We start from the raw sequence: 12,416 nt of genomic DNA on the forward strand, positions 1-12,416 counted from the left end.
CGTGCACATTAGTGGTTTTTACTGTCCAAAATTCACACTGCTGTCTACTTGGGCTTCCAATCCAGATTGTGGCAATATAATTTACTTCCAATAGAAATTAGTAACAGATAGGTAACTACTATTAAGGAAAATAAAATTCAAGTTCCGTTGTAGCAAAATGTTAAGACAACTTTAAATCATAAGGTGACACTTGTTGACCATACTGTTACCCATGAACATACCCGAGGAAGCACATTTACATGAAAATGCAATTGTTAGCTCTTCCCCCCCACCGTATATAAGTCCCAAGAAGTAGCAAGGAGTCTGTGCAGCTGGCAGAGAAATCCCAGAACATCGTCTAGCAGGAAGTAGGGCACTATGGATCTCTAGGGCAGGGCTGCCACCAAAAATCTCAATGTTCCTGGTTCGGCCTCGAGAAAACCCCATGAAAACCCTGAAAGTCTATTTTAACACAAAATGTTTTCTACCCTGGGGACTGTGCCTTCACAGGCAAATTATATTCACGCACCCTACTTTCCTGGTCAACTTGTCATTTTCTGCTTCTGCATTGCTGTGGCTACAAAACGAGAAAAAGATGTTTTTCTAGGGCTATTTTCTTTTCTTGCAGAAAAGCTCCCCTTATTCCAAGAGATGGCTACATCCAGACTGAGCAGTGGAGAATTTTCCACCCTAGAACCCTCACCACGCTCCGTGCCTGCCGCTGACTCTCCATATGAAACATGTAGTCCTTAAAACCCGACAGATTGCCCTAGGCCCTGATGGTCCCCCTTCTTCACAGTCCTGTCACTCAGATGAAGGAACTGATTACCTAAGCTGATGGGCGACAGGACTTCTGCTCATGGTGGCTGTATCAGGGCAGCAAACACATGGGACTTTTCCAGAGCAGACGCTAGTGTGGCCAAATCACCCTGGGGGCAGATAGGACTGCTATTAGCCTCTTCTGACACACTGGCTTCCCAGCGGCTAGCTCTGAAAGTCCAGGCCTGTGCAAACGCTACTGTGCGGGGTCCGAGCCGTGGACTAAGTTCAGAGGCATGGGGCTGCAAGGCTCCTAGTGTTTCTGTAAACAAGTCAGTAACGTCTCTGAGGATACGGAAAGCTCAGAAAGGCAGATAAGGACGCTCCAGATGTGGTCCTACCTGTCAGACACCTCACCTGGGCTACACAGTGTGCGTGGACCCCTGTGGCACGTGCCCGCCACATCTCACCCTCCTAACACTGCCGACCCACCACTGCCACAGGCTCCCCCCAGCCTAGGGCCGGCAAGGCGCAGAGGCAAAGGAGAAGAATGGAAGGAGGAAGCCCAGGAAGGAAGCCGGGGGCTAAGACAGAGGCGTCTGTGTGTGTCCTGAGTCTCCCGCTGGACTGCCAGCTCTGGGGGAGCAGGGGCATGTCCCGCATCGTCCCCGGATGGACCACCACACATCACGACCATGGCAAGCCCATGGAAAGATCATCTTGTATGAATGGGTCAGGGGTTTCCCACAGTATCGTTTTTGGTTAAGAAATTTAAAAATGAGTCAAAAGTGGTTCACCACATCAGAACCAGTATGCTAGTCCAGGACCTAATCCCTTTTGCAATATGGTCATTTTTCCCCCAGTACCTGCTTCTCCTTTCATTCACAATGAAGACAGAGTCAGTTTTTGAGGCTTCGGCAGTAAAGAGCCGGCTTCATCTGTCCCCTGCTCCATGGGCGTTCCTTCCACACCCACTGCCTCCTCCTCAGCCACCTGGCACTCGGCTCCCCACCCTGGGCCCTTCGCCCCGATCCAGCCCACAGACCGCATCCTGTCCTTACCCTCCGCCCGGGGCACCGGCCCAGCTCGCACACCCGCTGGAGTGTGACCGGCGGTGGGCGTCTCCGTGGCCTGGCCTGGAGGGACCCCCTGCACTGGGCTCCCCGCCTCCACACTGGGTTCACTCATCCTGCCAGCTCGGTCCCTCCTCCCGACCATCTTTGCTTCAGAAAACGCTCCCACCTCTGCAGCAGCTCGTTCATGTCCACCTGCTCCCCCTCAGGTCACGCGCACTCACAAGTCAGCGCCGGGCACCCGCCCAGCACCCAGGACGTGCTCAGTAAACACCAGCCTTCGAGACTCAACAGACCGTTATCCTTCAAGGACCAGGGCAACTGCCTCCAACTCCACGACCAGCTGCCTCGGCACCCGGGGCAAGAGGGACACCCTACCTCTAACACACGTCTCTAAATGCTCGTTCTGTACCACCCGTGGGGCATTTGCCACGGCTGCTGCCTGCACTCAACAGTTTGTGCGCATCTCTCCCCTTCCTGTGCTCGGAAGTCTGATGAGAGCGCCAGGAAGAGGGGAGGGCCCAGAGCTCCACGAGCGGCACGGCACCCGGCAGCATCGCAGCTGAGGGGACCTGTCCCTTGTGCTTTCCCCTCACCAGTGCTGAGCAGCGCTGGCCTTCCTGGAACCGTGCGCCCTGTGACAACTGGCACTCGGAGTGGTTCTGTCCACTCTGGTTCCGGCGTCTCATGTCCCCGCGCTACTGCTTCCTCGTGACGGGGCTGGGGGGGCCCTCGTCTGTCCGCTGCCACCACCTCCACGCTAGGCTCCCACTGCTCTCCCCAGGGCTCAGGCAGCCCCCTCGACTGCCTGGGTCATCATGCTGACAGGGGACACGCAGCATCTGGTCAGAGACCCTCATCCGAAAGCACAAAGATTACTTAACCTTCCCCCAAGTCCCTCCTTTTAGGGTCTCAGGCGGACCATCTCTCCCAGGACCCCCGTGTGCCGGGCCACCACCCCGCCCCCGCAGGCCCCCCACACGCACTCCGGCGGATGCACGTGACCGCTCTTGACTCGAGCAGCCCTTTGCCCTCCTCACGTGCTCAGCGTTCATTCTGCTCTGTCCTTCTGCCTTCACAGCCCTAACCCTCTCTTTTTTGCTTCCTGGGCTTCTTTCTACCTCTGAGAAGATGGCTAGGTCACAAGGTCTGCAGATGCTGCAGAAAAAGTAGAAGTGAGCCAGGTTCCTGAAGAGGCCTGGCCTGGGGTCAAGGCAGGGGCAGATCCAGGGCTGAGGGCCTGCGTGGCCTGAGGCCACGCGAAGAGCGGGGGACAGGACCGAGGTGACGCAGCAGCAAGCGTCAAGCTGTGGAAGACCCTGGCTCCCGCTGCGCACAGACTCACGGATGTTGATTTTTTGGTCCTACTACAACCTTCTCGTCTATGACCAAACAGCCAAACCCTGTACATGAGGCTCAGAGAAATAAAACAACTATGGGGACTGATGGAAAGAAAAACTGATCTCTAGGCAGGGTTCTCGAATTTATTCAGCAGCTGCTTTGTGTGTGTGCATGGAGGGCCGCCCCTGGAGCAGACGTGCGACACAGAGAGCACGTGCGGGGCTTCTCTGGTCTTGTGTCCAGTAGCCCTGGATTACAGCCCAACTGGGCCCTAGAATGTTCCACACCTCCCACAGCATCTGACCAAGAAGGCAGATGCCCTGTTACCCAGGGACGGGTACCAGTGTGGGTAACTTCGGTCTAGCGGCAGCCCTGCTCTAGGGAGAGCGAGTTTTACAGTAAAATCTATGCACAGAGATCTACGTAGACGAACTGTATAGAAGTCTTAACTGGAAAAGCTTCGGGCGGAGCGTCATGCAAACATGATGGCATCCTTACCGTCCTTCCAAAGCTCTGCCACGAATCTGTCCGAGGACTGGTGCAGGAGGGTGGCCACGTTGTCGTTCAGGGGGTCCATGTTCTTCATCAGCCACTCGTCGGCCTTGTAGTCCACCTGGCCCGTGACGGGCCACCCAGGGGAGACGCGGAAACACACACAAACACAGGGAACACGTTCAGCCTTTCCCCCAGAACGTCTGCAGCACCACCGGATGAACAGGCAGCCTCGGGGGCCACGCACCACGCACGTGCACGACATAGAGGGCTCACGCACACGTCTCCGCACATTTGTTAGTGGCGTCACAGAACGCAGCAGGATTTCCAAGTCTGGGTAGCAGCCGCTCGGCCCTTACCTTGCCCGCGTAATGTATAATGCAGAAGTCCGCTTTGTCCTTCAGCTGCCGGGGCTTCTGAAACTTGGAGTGAGAGCCTTGCTCCTGAACCAGTTTCTCCACAAAGGTTTTGTCTGTGGCCTTCGGGAACCAGCACTCTTCATCCAAAAGGGCCAGCACGCCGGGTGGGTTCGCCTGGTAACAAGAGCCAGCGAGAATGGACAAGTGGAGCCCCCGGGATGCGCTTGTCCGCCGCACCGGGTGGTTTAACTTCTGAAATGATTAAGAGCTTTACAAAGATCTCTGGAAACCAAACTTCCAGGGCAGCAGTTAACGGACCAGACCCAGAGCGCAGGCGGAGGTCTTGAGCTGCTGACCAAGGCGCTTATTCTGGGAAACGGACAAACCTATAAACTGTAAGTGAACTCATTCCACGTGGACACCCCCAAAAGCAGCCACTGAGAGACCCTAGCAAAGCCGGGAGGCGGAGGCACGAAGTGGGATGCTTCCATTCAGGGCCTGGCTGGGGAAAGGACCCTAAAACCTCCACCAGAACAACTGGGGAGGGGGGTGGCTCAAAAGGCGAATCTTTAAAAATTAAAGGAATCAGAACAAAACAAACTAGGTGGACGCTTCCGACATCACACATCCTGATTTCTGTTCCTGTTTAAGGGATGATGAAATAAAATGTGTCCCTTCATGCTTGGCGCAACAGCAGAACCAGAACACGGCAGAGAATATAAAAGGTGGGGTAACAATGTATCACTTGTCGTATGGATTTACTTCAGCCATCCCTTGCGAGGCTGTTATTTCACTTGGCTAAGTCAGTGCAGAAAGGCGCAGAAAGCACGAGAGAAAGTGGATTCGTGCAGCGGGGGGCTGGGGAGGACCTGACGTCTCTCCGGGACGATGAGAACGTGTGAGCAGGGAGCAGACTTTGAGAGCACGCTGGAACCACTGAGCTCATCCTGTTAGAGTGGATTGTAGGGCACGCGAGTTATGGCTCGACACGGAAAGAGCACAAAGCCCGTGCACGGGCTTCCCTTTCGGAGGCAAGTGGAAGGTGCGTGGAAGCAACATGGACACTTAAATTGTGAAGGCCTAGGTCGCTGCGTCTGGGTCATCCCTCACGGGCACCCTGCAAGTACGGCGAGTCTGTGAGACAAGACTCAGGGCAGTGACTCCAGGGAGCACCTACGAAATCGGTCGTTTTAACTCACGCGGCCTTTACGTCCACTGGGAAAGAGCCGGCTCTGTACAAATTACTGCTTAAAGCGCCCAGGAGCCGCATGACCATTGGTGGCCACACAAAACGCCCGCAGGCAGAAGCTGGTGGGGGGGGTCCTGCGATGAGCCCCCGGGGGGGCTGGTCTAGGGCTCCTCCGCCTACAAGAACCCACAGGACTCAGAGCAGCTCAAAGAGCGATAATCAAAGGCGGGTAGGATCAGGTGCTCTTGAAGCCAAGGTCAGGGAGGCAGGTAACTCGCCTGACTCTGAAGATCCGTGTTAACATTAATGAGGGCACATCCATCTTTCTAGCATAATTCTTACAATTTAATCCCTTTCAATGAAACTATTCCTAAGTTCCGAAATAGGATCCCGAATACAATTTAATCTTTTCTAAACAGCTCGGAGACAGCGTGATTATGGAGGTCCCCAGTTAGGTCTTTTTACTTTTGCTACTTCATCCTTCAGTGTCAAGCTCTGTGTTATCACTTCTCCTTTCACTGGGGATTTCTACAGAGCTTAAGTCTGGGAGACGGTTTCCATCGGAGGCTGGAGGGAGCACGGGCAGGGGGAGGGTTCTTCCTGACCGCCTGCGAGTACAGCCAAGTCATGAATATTTGCTTGGGATCTGAAGTGAATGAGTTCTACATGGTCCTGGGTATTTCTTTTTAAGTTTTTACTTATTTATTTGAGAGAGAGAGAGAGGGAGAAGCAGGCTCCCCGCTGAGCAGGGAGCCCGATGTGGAATGCAATCCCAGGATCATGACCTGAGCCGAAGGCAGATGCTTCACTGACTTAGCCCCCCAGACGCCCCAATCCCATGTATTTCTGCGTTAACACTAAACCAAAAGGGAAAGAATGTCTGATGCTTGCTAAGAATGCTGTAAAAAATACATCTGCCCAGGGCGTCTGGGGGGCTCAGTTGGCGAAGCGTCTGCCTTCGGCTCAGGTCATGATCCCGGTGTCCTGGGACTGAGTCCCGCATCAGGCTCCCTGCTCAGTGGGGAGTCTGCTGCTCCCTCTCCCTCTGCTGTTCCCCGTGCTTGTGCTCTCTCTCAAATACGTAAAAGAACGAAAACACGTGCCCAAAAAACCCGAAACTTCAAATTAGGAAAAAAATGCTGCCAAAATAAGAACAGCTCAATGCTCACGAGGATGAGCTTTAGTTATGTGACAAGTGTGTCTGGATGCCGTGTCCCGCTCCCAGCTGAGCACGGCGGCCCCTGTGGCCCTCGCAGGTGCGGGAGGGGGGCCTGGGGAGAGTGCCTCGGACGGTGGTCTTCGAGCAGCGGGCTCACACATGAGAGGGCTGAGGGAGGGCCTGCCCGCCTGGCTGATTGCTTTTTAAATACTTATTTTATCAAAGTATCACCTTCCTACATCATTTATGTTAGAAAATTGTCTTAAGACTAATTAGGCTGGGGGAGGGGGGGCTGGCTCTGTTGGCGGAGGAAGCGACTCTTAATCTCATGGTGGTGAGTTCAAGCCCCACGATGGGTATGGAGCCTACCAGGGGGGTAAGTGCCAGAAAGGCCGGGAAGCCCCGCCCACGCAGGAAGGCGGCTTACGGGTCTCTCAATGAGGTCGATGCAGGGCTGCAGATCGAGGCCGAAGTCGATGAAGCTCCACTCGATGCCCTCGCGCTGGTACTCCTCCTGCTCCAGGATGAACATGGTGTGGTTGAAGAGCTGCTGCAGCTTCTCGTTGGTGTAGTTGATGCACAGCTGCTCGAAGGAGTTCAGCTGCAGCGGGTGGCCGGGTTCCAAACATGGGGGAGAACAGGACCCGTCAGTCACCTTCTGGGAACCGACACGACTCAGGCAACACACCCCGCTAGGGGCCAGCAACAGCACCGACCCCACGTGACCAGGGTGACGGAGCCCAGCGCCCTCGGCCAGTCCCCACATCTGTCCCCCGCGGCCCAGGCCGGGTGACTTCAGCGACATGCTCCGAGGAAGAAAACTGAAAATCCTCAACTCGGTGCGTGATCTACACACACAACCCCTCTGTTCTACTGCTCAGCGGTTCACGGACACAAGTGAAGGAAGCAGCAAGGAAGGAAGAGGGAAAACGAGGGAAAACCAAGAGGCCATGTGGGGCGTGCCCCCCTCAGCCATGAAGGGGGCACCCTGTAGATGGGCCCCTGTTCCCCCTTGTCCTCAGCCACCGACTCCGGGGCAGCTTCAGAAAAGTCCTCTTGGCTTCAGAGGGCCGTTGAGGTCCCGGTCAGGCCCGACACAAGCCCTCCGTACGTGGGAGGCTCCAGGCTGCCTCTCCGCACATTCCCTTCCCCTAGCAGTTCCATGCTGGGCGGTGACAGAGGGTGACCACAGAGCAGTGTGTGTGCAGTGTCTCCCGATTCAGCCTCGTGTGTTCATGACACTTCAGCAGAAACCGTGCTCGTGTGTCGCCCTTCCCCGTGTTACAGACACTGCTGCCGCCTCCTGTCATCTGTGCCCACTTCTCTCCTAGGCTGCTGATGGGTGGAGGGCTGGAGGGGTGGAAGGGTCTAACTTTTACAAGCAATCACCTTACATATTAGAAGTTCTCAACCTTTGTTCCTGCCTCCATGCTGTTGACGAGTAGCATGTGCCCATAAATAACCTCTTTCATTAGAAAAAGGGATCTTCAATTAGGGAATGCCTAATCCATCTCCGAGGAACAGATTTACAGTCTGAAAAAGCCATTCCAATCCTCTTCCGCCCCGGGGTTTTCTATTTCAGAATGAGGTTGTGCTTGGAGGGCAGGGGCCGTGTTTGCCTTGCTCGGCACCGATTTCCAGCAAACAGCGTCAGTATTTGCAGACGGAGGCCTGCCCCATGGTGCTTATTCATGTTTAGGTAAATGCATCTTGTTTTGCCTTAGGATTAGGAGATCTTACTGTTCTATTTAGCCTGGGCAGCTCGGTGGCATGGCATCCTGTAAAAAAGGAGCTTTTGGGGCACCCGGGTGGCTTAGTTGGTGAAGCGTCTGCCTTCAGCTCAGGTCCTGATCTCAGGGTCCTGGGATCAAGCCCCACGTCGGGCTCCCTGCTCAGCGGAGAGCCAGCTTCTCCCTCTCCCTCTGCTGCTCCCCATTTGTGCTCACTCTCACTCACTGTATCAAATAAAATCTTAAAAAAAAATGAGATTTCTACTTCTTTTCCAGACTAAAGCTACCAACTATATTTTTATATCATCCATTCTGACAATGGTGACGCAGAACACACAAACGGACAAAGAGCTGTGCTGAGAAGTTGCAGGTCACTTGCTCACAACTGTGGTCAGCCACGGTCGCCTGCTTCTTGTGACCCTTCCAGAGGGTCTGTGTGCTCAGATGTGTGTGTGTGTGTTACCTTGACTTTTTTTTAAACAATGCATCTTGGGGCGCCTGGGTGGCGCAGTCGTTAAGCGTCTGCCTTCGGCTCAGGGCGTGACCCCGGTGTTCTGGGATCGAGCCCCACATCAGGCTCCTCTGCTAAGAGCCTGCTTCTTCCTCTCCTGCTCCCCCTGCTTGTGGTCCCTCTCTCGCTGGCTGTCTCTCTAATAAATAAAATCTTAAAAATAATAAATAAATAAACAATGCATCTTGATGTCTTTCCATAGGAGTAAATCAAGCCACCTCCTTTATAACGGGTGCGCAGTACTCCACTGTCTGGAGATGCTGTAATTCCACAAACCAATTTCCTAATGGTGGACATGTAGGCTTTTTCCTAAGTTCTTTCCCCCAAGACAAATAAAGCTTGCTAAACAATTCTGCATTCTTAGCTTTCTATATTTTTCTACTGTCTGTACATTCATAGGTCAGAACCATACTTCAAGTCCTATAGCTTTATCATGTTTCACGTCTTTTTAACATCCTTTTCATTTTCCAGAATTTTACTATTATTTTTCATTAATTCAGTTTTCAAGTTAGTTTTAGAGGAAGATTGCCTCATCCTCCCCCCACCCCTTAAAATTCCCATCCACAGGTTTTGACCACATACGTTCGATTTAGAGATAATGTGGGGAAGATTCACGCCTTTACGATGCAGGATTTTCCCATCCGAGAACAAGGTACGTTTTCCCGTCTGTTCTTTTGTTTCTCACGGTAGCACTGGCGGGGGAGGGGGTTCAACTAAATCGTGCCTGTTTCTTCTTAAACTGATTCTTCGGAATCTCACGTTGTTGTTGCAGTTGGAACAGGGGATCTTTTCTTTCGTTTCTCCCAACTGTTTGTGTAGAGGTTGTGACACGTAGCCACCACCTTCCATGATTTTTCAAGTTTTTACAAATCAGTATATATTAGCTCAGTCTCTCACGGTGGCAGCTCAGCAGATAAGACTGCTTGGAGCGCTGACAGTTCAGATCTCGTAAGCAGAGACCGAGCATTGTACAGCAGTTCCTTTAACAGCAAGGCGGTTCGTCACCCAGTCATGGCCAAGGGGTAAACTGATCTCAAGAGTGTGTAATTTAGGATTTCTGCCTGACCCTACGGTCGGTCCATCAAAGACACACGTTTTTAGGAGATCAAAACTGTATCGTCTTTCTCGCAAAACCATAACAGACGTTGTGTCTACACACCTGTGAGGGACGGATGCAGCGTGTGTGGACAAATCCAGTCAGAGTGACGGTAAGATACACGGAAATCATCATCAGGTGCTGCGGCCGGATCTTCGGGACACAGAGCACCACCTCTCCCCAGTTCCCCGTCCGTGTCTGCTACTCCTCTCCCTTCTGGCAGGGGAGTCTTAGCCACACTGGCTTTCTAGCAGTTTCTAACACCTGACAAATTCTCTCCCGTATAAGACCACTGGGCTTGTTCTCATTATGCTGGGAAAACCTACTGGGGCTGGGGGCTTCTCCTGGATGCTCACCTGTTAGTGCTGCAGAGACCCCTCCTGTGACTCCCCTTCTAAAGCTGCCCCCCCCCCCAGTTCTTCCTCACAGCGCCCGTGTTGGACTCTGCTAGAAAGGCTGCACCTGCTTATCTGCCATTACGGCCCTTGTGCCTGGGACTGCACCTGGTACACAGGGAGCCGGCATTAGTACTGATTCAAAGAATAATAAGTAGGAGAGCAGGGGGAGGGGAGGAAAGAGTGAGAGAGACAGAGACACATACCTCAAATATTTCAAATCCAGCAATATCCAGGATTCCGATGAAAGATGCTCCCTGACGCTTGGTCCTATCCAGAGCCTTGTTGATCCGATGAACGAGCCAGCGAAAGAGCCGCTCGTATGTGGCTTTTGCCAACGCCTCTACAGCAAAATCTGCCTATAATTAGACGATATCAACCTTTTATTCTGGAAACAATCTCAACAAAGCATTACTAGGTGTTACCTGGAGTTTAATGTGCTCCCAGAACCTAAAAGAGCATTTGCTACTTAATCTCTTTTGTACAGTGTCGGAGGGTGTTAGTACAATTAAATCTAAACTGGTAATAACTGGTTTTGGGAAAAGGTGGAGATGCCCAGGAAAAATAAAGCCCTCACTACGCCTCTGGGCCTCTGCGCAGCATGTCGGCCCGTCCGAAAGGAGTCTGCCACGAAATGGGTGGCTCTGACTCTTACAGTCTTGGTGCCAGGCCACCCCCACAGGGACCAGCGAGCAGCATGCCCCACTGCGGGTGGGCTTCTGAGGTAGACAGCTTTGACCTCCTAGGTGACCTATTTACCTGGGGAAACCCGAAGGTGACATTTCACATTTTTTAAACAGTCACCTTTAAAATTTTTCTGAGAAAGCGAAAACGATACAAGAGCAGAATACACGGTACCAAAAAACACCTGTTATAAGGAGCCTCTATTAATGTTTGTTACGTGTCAAGCAAAGGTCTCGGGATGACGGTTTGTCATTCAAACAAACATACTAACAACACTGAACTTACCTGCTCTTTGGTCTGGGCTTTCTGCACGTAGTCTCGACCGACCTTGATCCGGGGGGTGAGGATGGCCCGAGTGAACTCCATCACGTTCATCCCAAGGAGATGGCAGAGTTTCTGTGCAACTAGAGCGTGAAAAGTCTCCTGAGTACCAGAGTGTGATCTAGCCACGGCAAAGGCAGTAAGAGATCTCATCAAGAAACAGTAGGTCTTCAAGAAGGACAAGTTTCAGGTCTTCACCCTTTCAAGTAAATGCTGCTCATTCTCAGAGAACTTGAGCCAGGCAGCGGATCCTCACTCTGGGCAGTTTAACATCAGTCCTGGAGGCTGGGAACCCACGGACGATGCCCAGGAGGAGGCTTACGTCCGTGCTCCACATTTCAGAGCTGATAATTTCATATTAAAATCTAGATTTCCTTGAAAAATATCAACAGTATTTGGCAACATGGGGCCTATAATACCAGCAAGGGAACAACTGCCTAAAACCTGTACCTAGAGCCCCGTTCAGATGAGCCACGTGGTCTCTGTGGGGTATGCCCTCCTGGCCCCAATTCCCAACACCCCCCAGCGCTGGGGCAGAGTCTCCACTAACACCCCGGCTCGTCCCCCAGTTTCCAATACCGCCCAGCGCTGGGGCAGGGTCTCCACAAACACCCCAGCTCGTCCCCCAGTTCCCAGCACCCCCCAGCGCTGGGGCAGAGTCTCCACCAACACCCCGTCCCCCAGTTTCCAACCCCCCAGTTTCCAACCCCGCCCCCAGCACTGGGGCAGGGTCTCCACCACCGCCCCTGCTTGTTCCCCAGTTCCCCACGCCCCCCAGCGCTGGGGCAGAGTGTTCACCGCCCCCCGGCTTGTCCCTCACTCAGGGACTTGGCCCCAACACAGGCTCACAGGGCAGCCACTCTACTCCAGACAGCTCCGAGGAAAGCTTCAGGGGCCCTTTTCCACGCACACCGCACCAGGCGCTTGGAGAACAGCATGACAGATCGCATGACACAGCGCCACCACAGCAACACAACAACACACGTAAAACCCGCACTGGTCCGTGTACCTGTATTTTCTGGCATGGACGCTTGATCTGTATTTCGCTCCTTTTTGAAAGAAATATTTCCGAACTGTAGCACTGAAGACACTACTTTAAGCATTGCTTTATATGGATGTAAAAAGAAAAAAAAAAAAACCCACAAAATTACTGCCTCAAGATGTAGCAGAGACATATCCTCATTTATTTTGTGCTAAAAATCAGCTACACAGAACTTTTCGGTAACACGGGTCCTGGGAATCCGTATGACCGGGGCAGTTCCCATGATTTGCTTGGTCATTTTCTGGCTCACGTTCCTTTACACCCCCCCCCCCCCCCCCCCCCCCCC

At 53.1% G+C, this 12,416-nt stretch overlaps 1 protein-coding gene across 1 annotated transcript in view; it reads right to left on the reverse strand.

Moving 5' to 3' along the window:
- The window catches only part of MYH10 (myosin heavy chain 10), a 124,162-nt gene that overhangs the window by 48,370 nt on the left and 63,376 nt on the right, over positions 1 to 12,416 (reverse strand). The window contains exons 11-16 of the mRNA XM_040630018.1: positions 12,098 to 12,193; positions 11,053 to 11,171; positions 10,290 to 10,442; positions 6,779 to 6,952; positions 4,004 to 4,177; positions 3,651 to 3,765 (exon numbers count right to left, since the gene is read on the reverse strand). Of these exons, the coding sequence (XP_040485952.1) occupies positions 3,651 to 3,765; positions 4,004 to 4,177; positions 6,779 to 6,952; positions 10,290 to 10,442; positions 11,053 to 11,171; positions 12,098 to 12,193 (831 nt within the window). The remainder of the gene's footprint in view (positions 1 to 3,650; positions 3,766 to 4,003; positions 4,178 to 6,778; positions 6,953 to 10,289; positions 10,443 to 11,052; positions 11,172 to 12,097; positions 12,194 to 12,416) is intronic.

Source organism: Ursus maritimus, unplaced genomic scaffold (genome assembly GCF_017311325.1).
Source record: "Ursus maritimus isolate PB19 unplaced genomic scaffold, ASM1731132v1 scaffold_14, whole genome shotgun sequence".
NCBI classification, from domain to species: domain Eukaryota; kingdom Metazoa; phylum Chordata; class Mammalia; order Carnivora; family Ursidae; genus Ursus; species Ursus maritimus.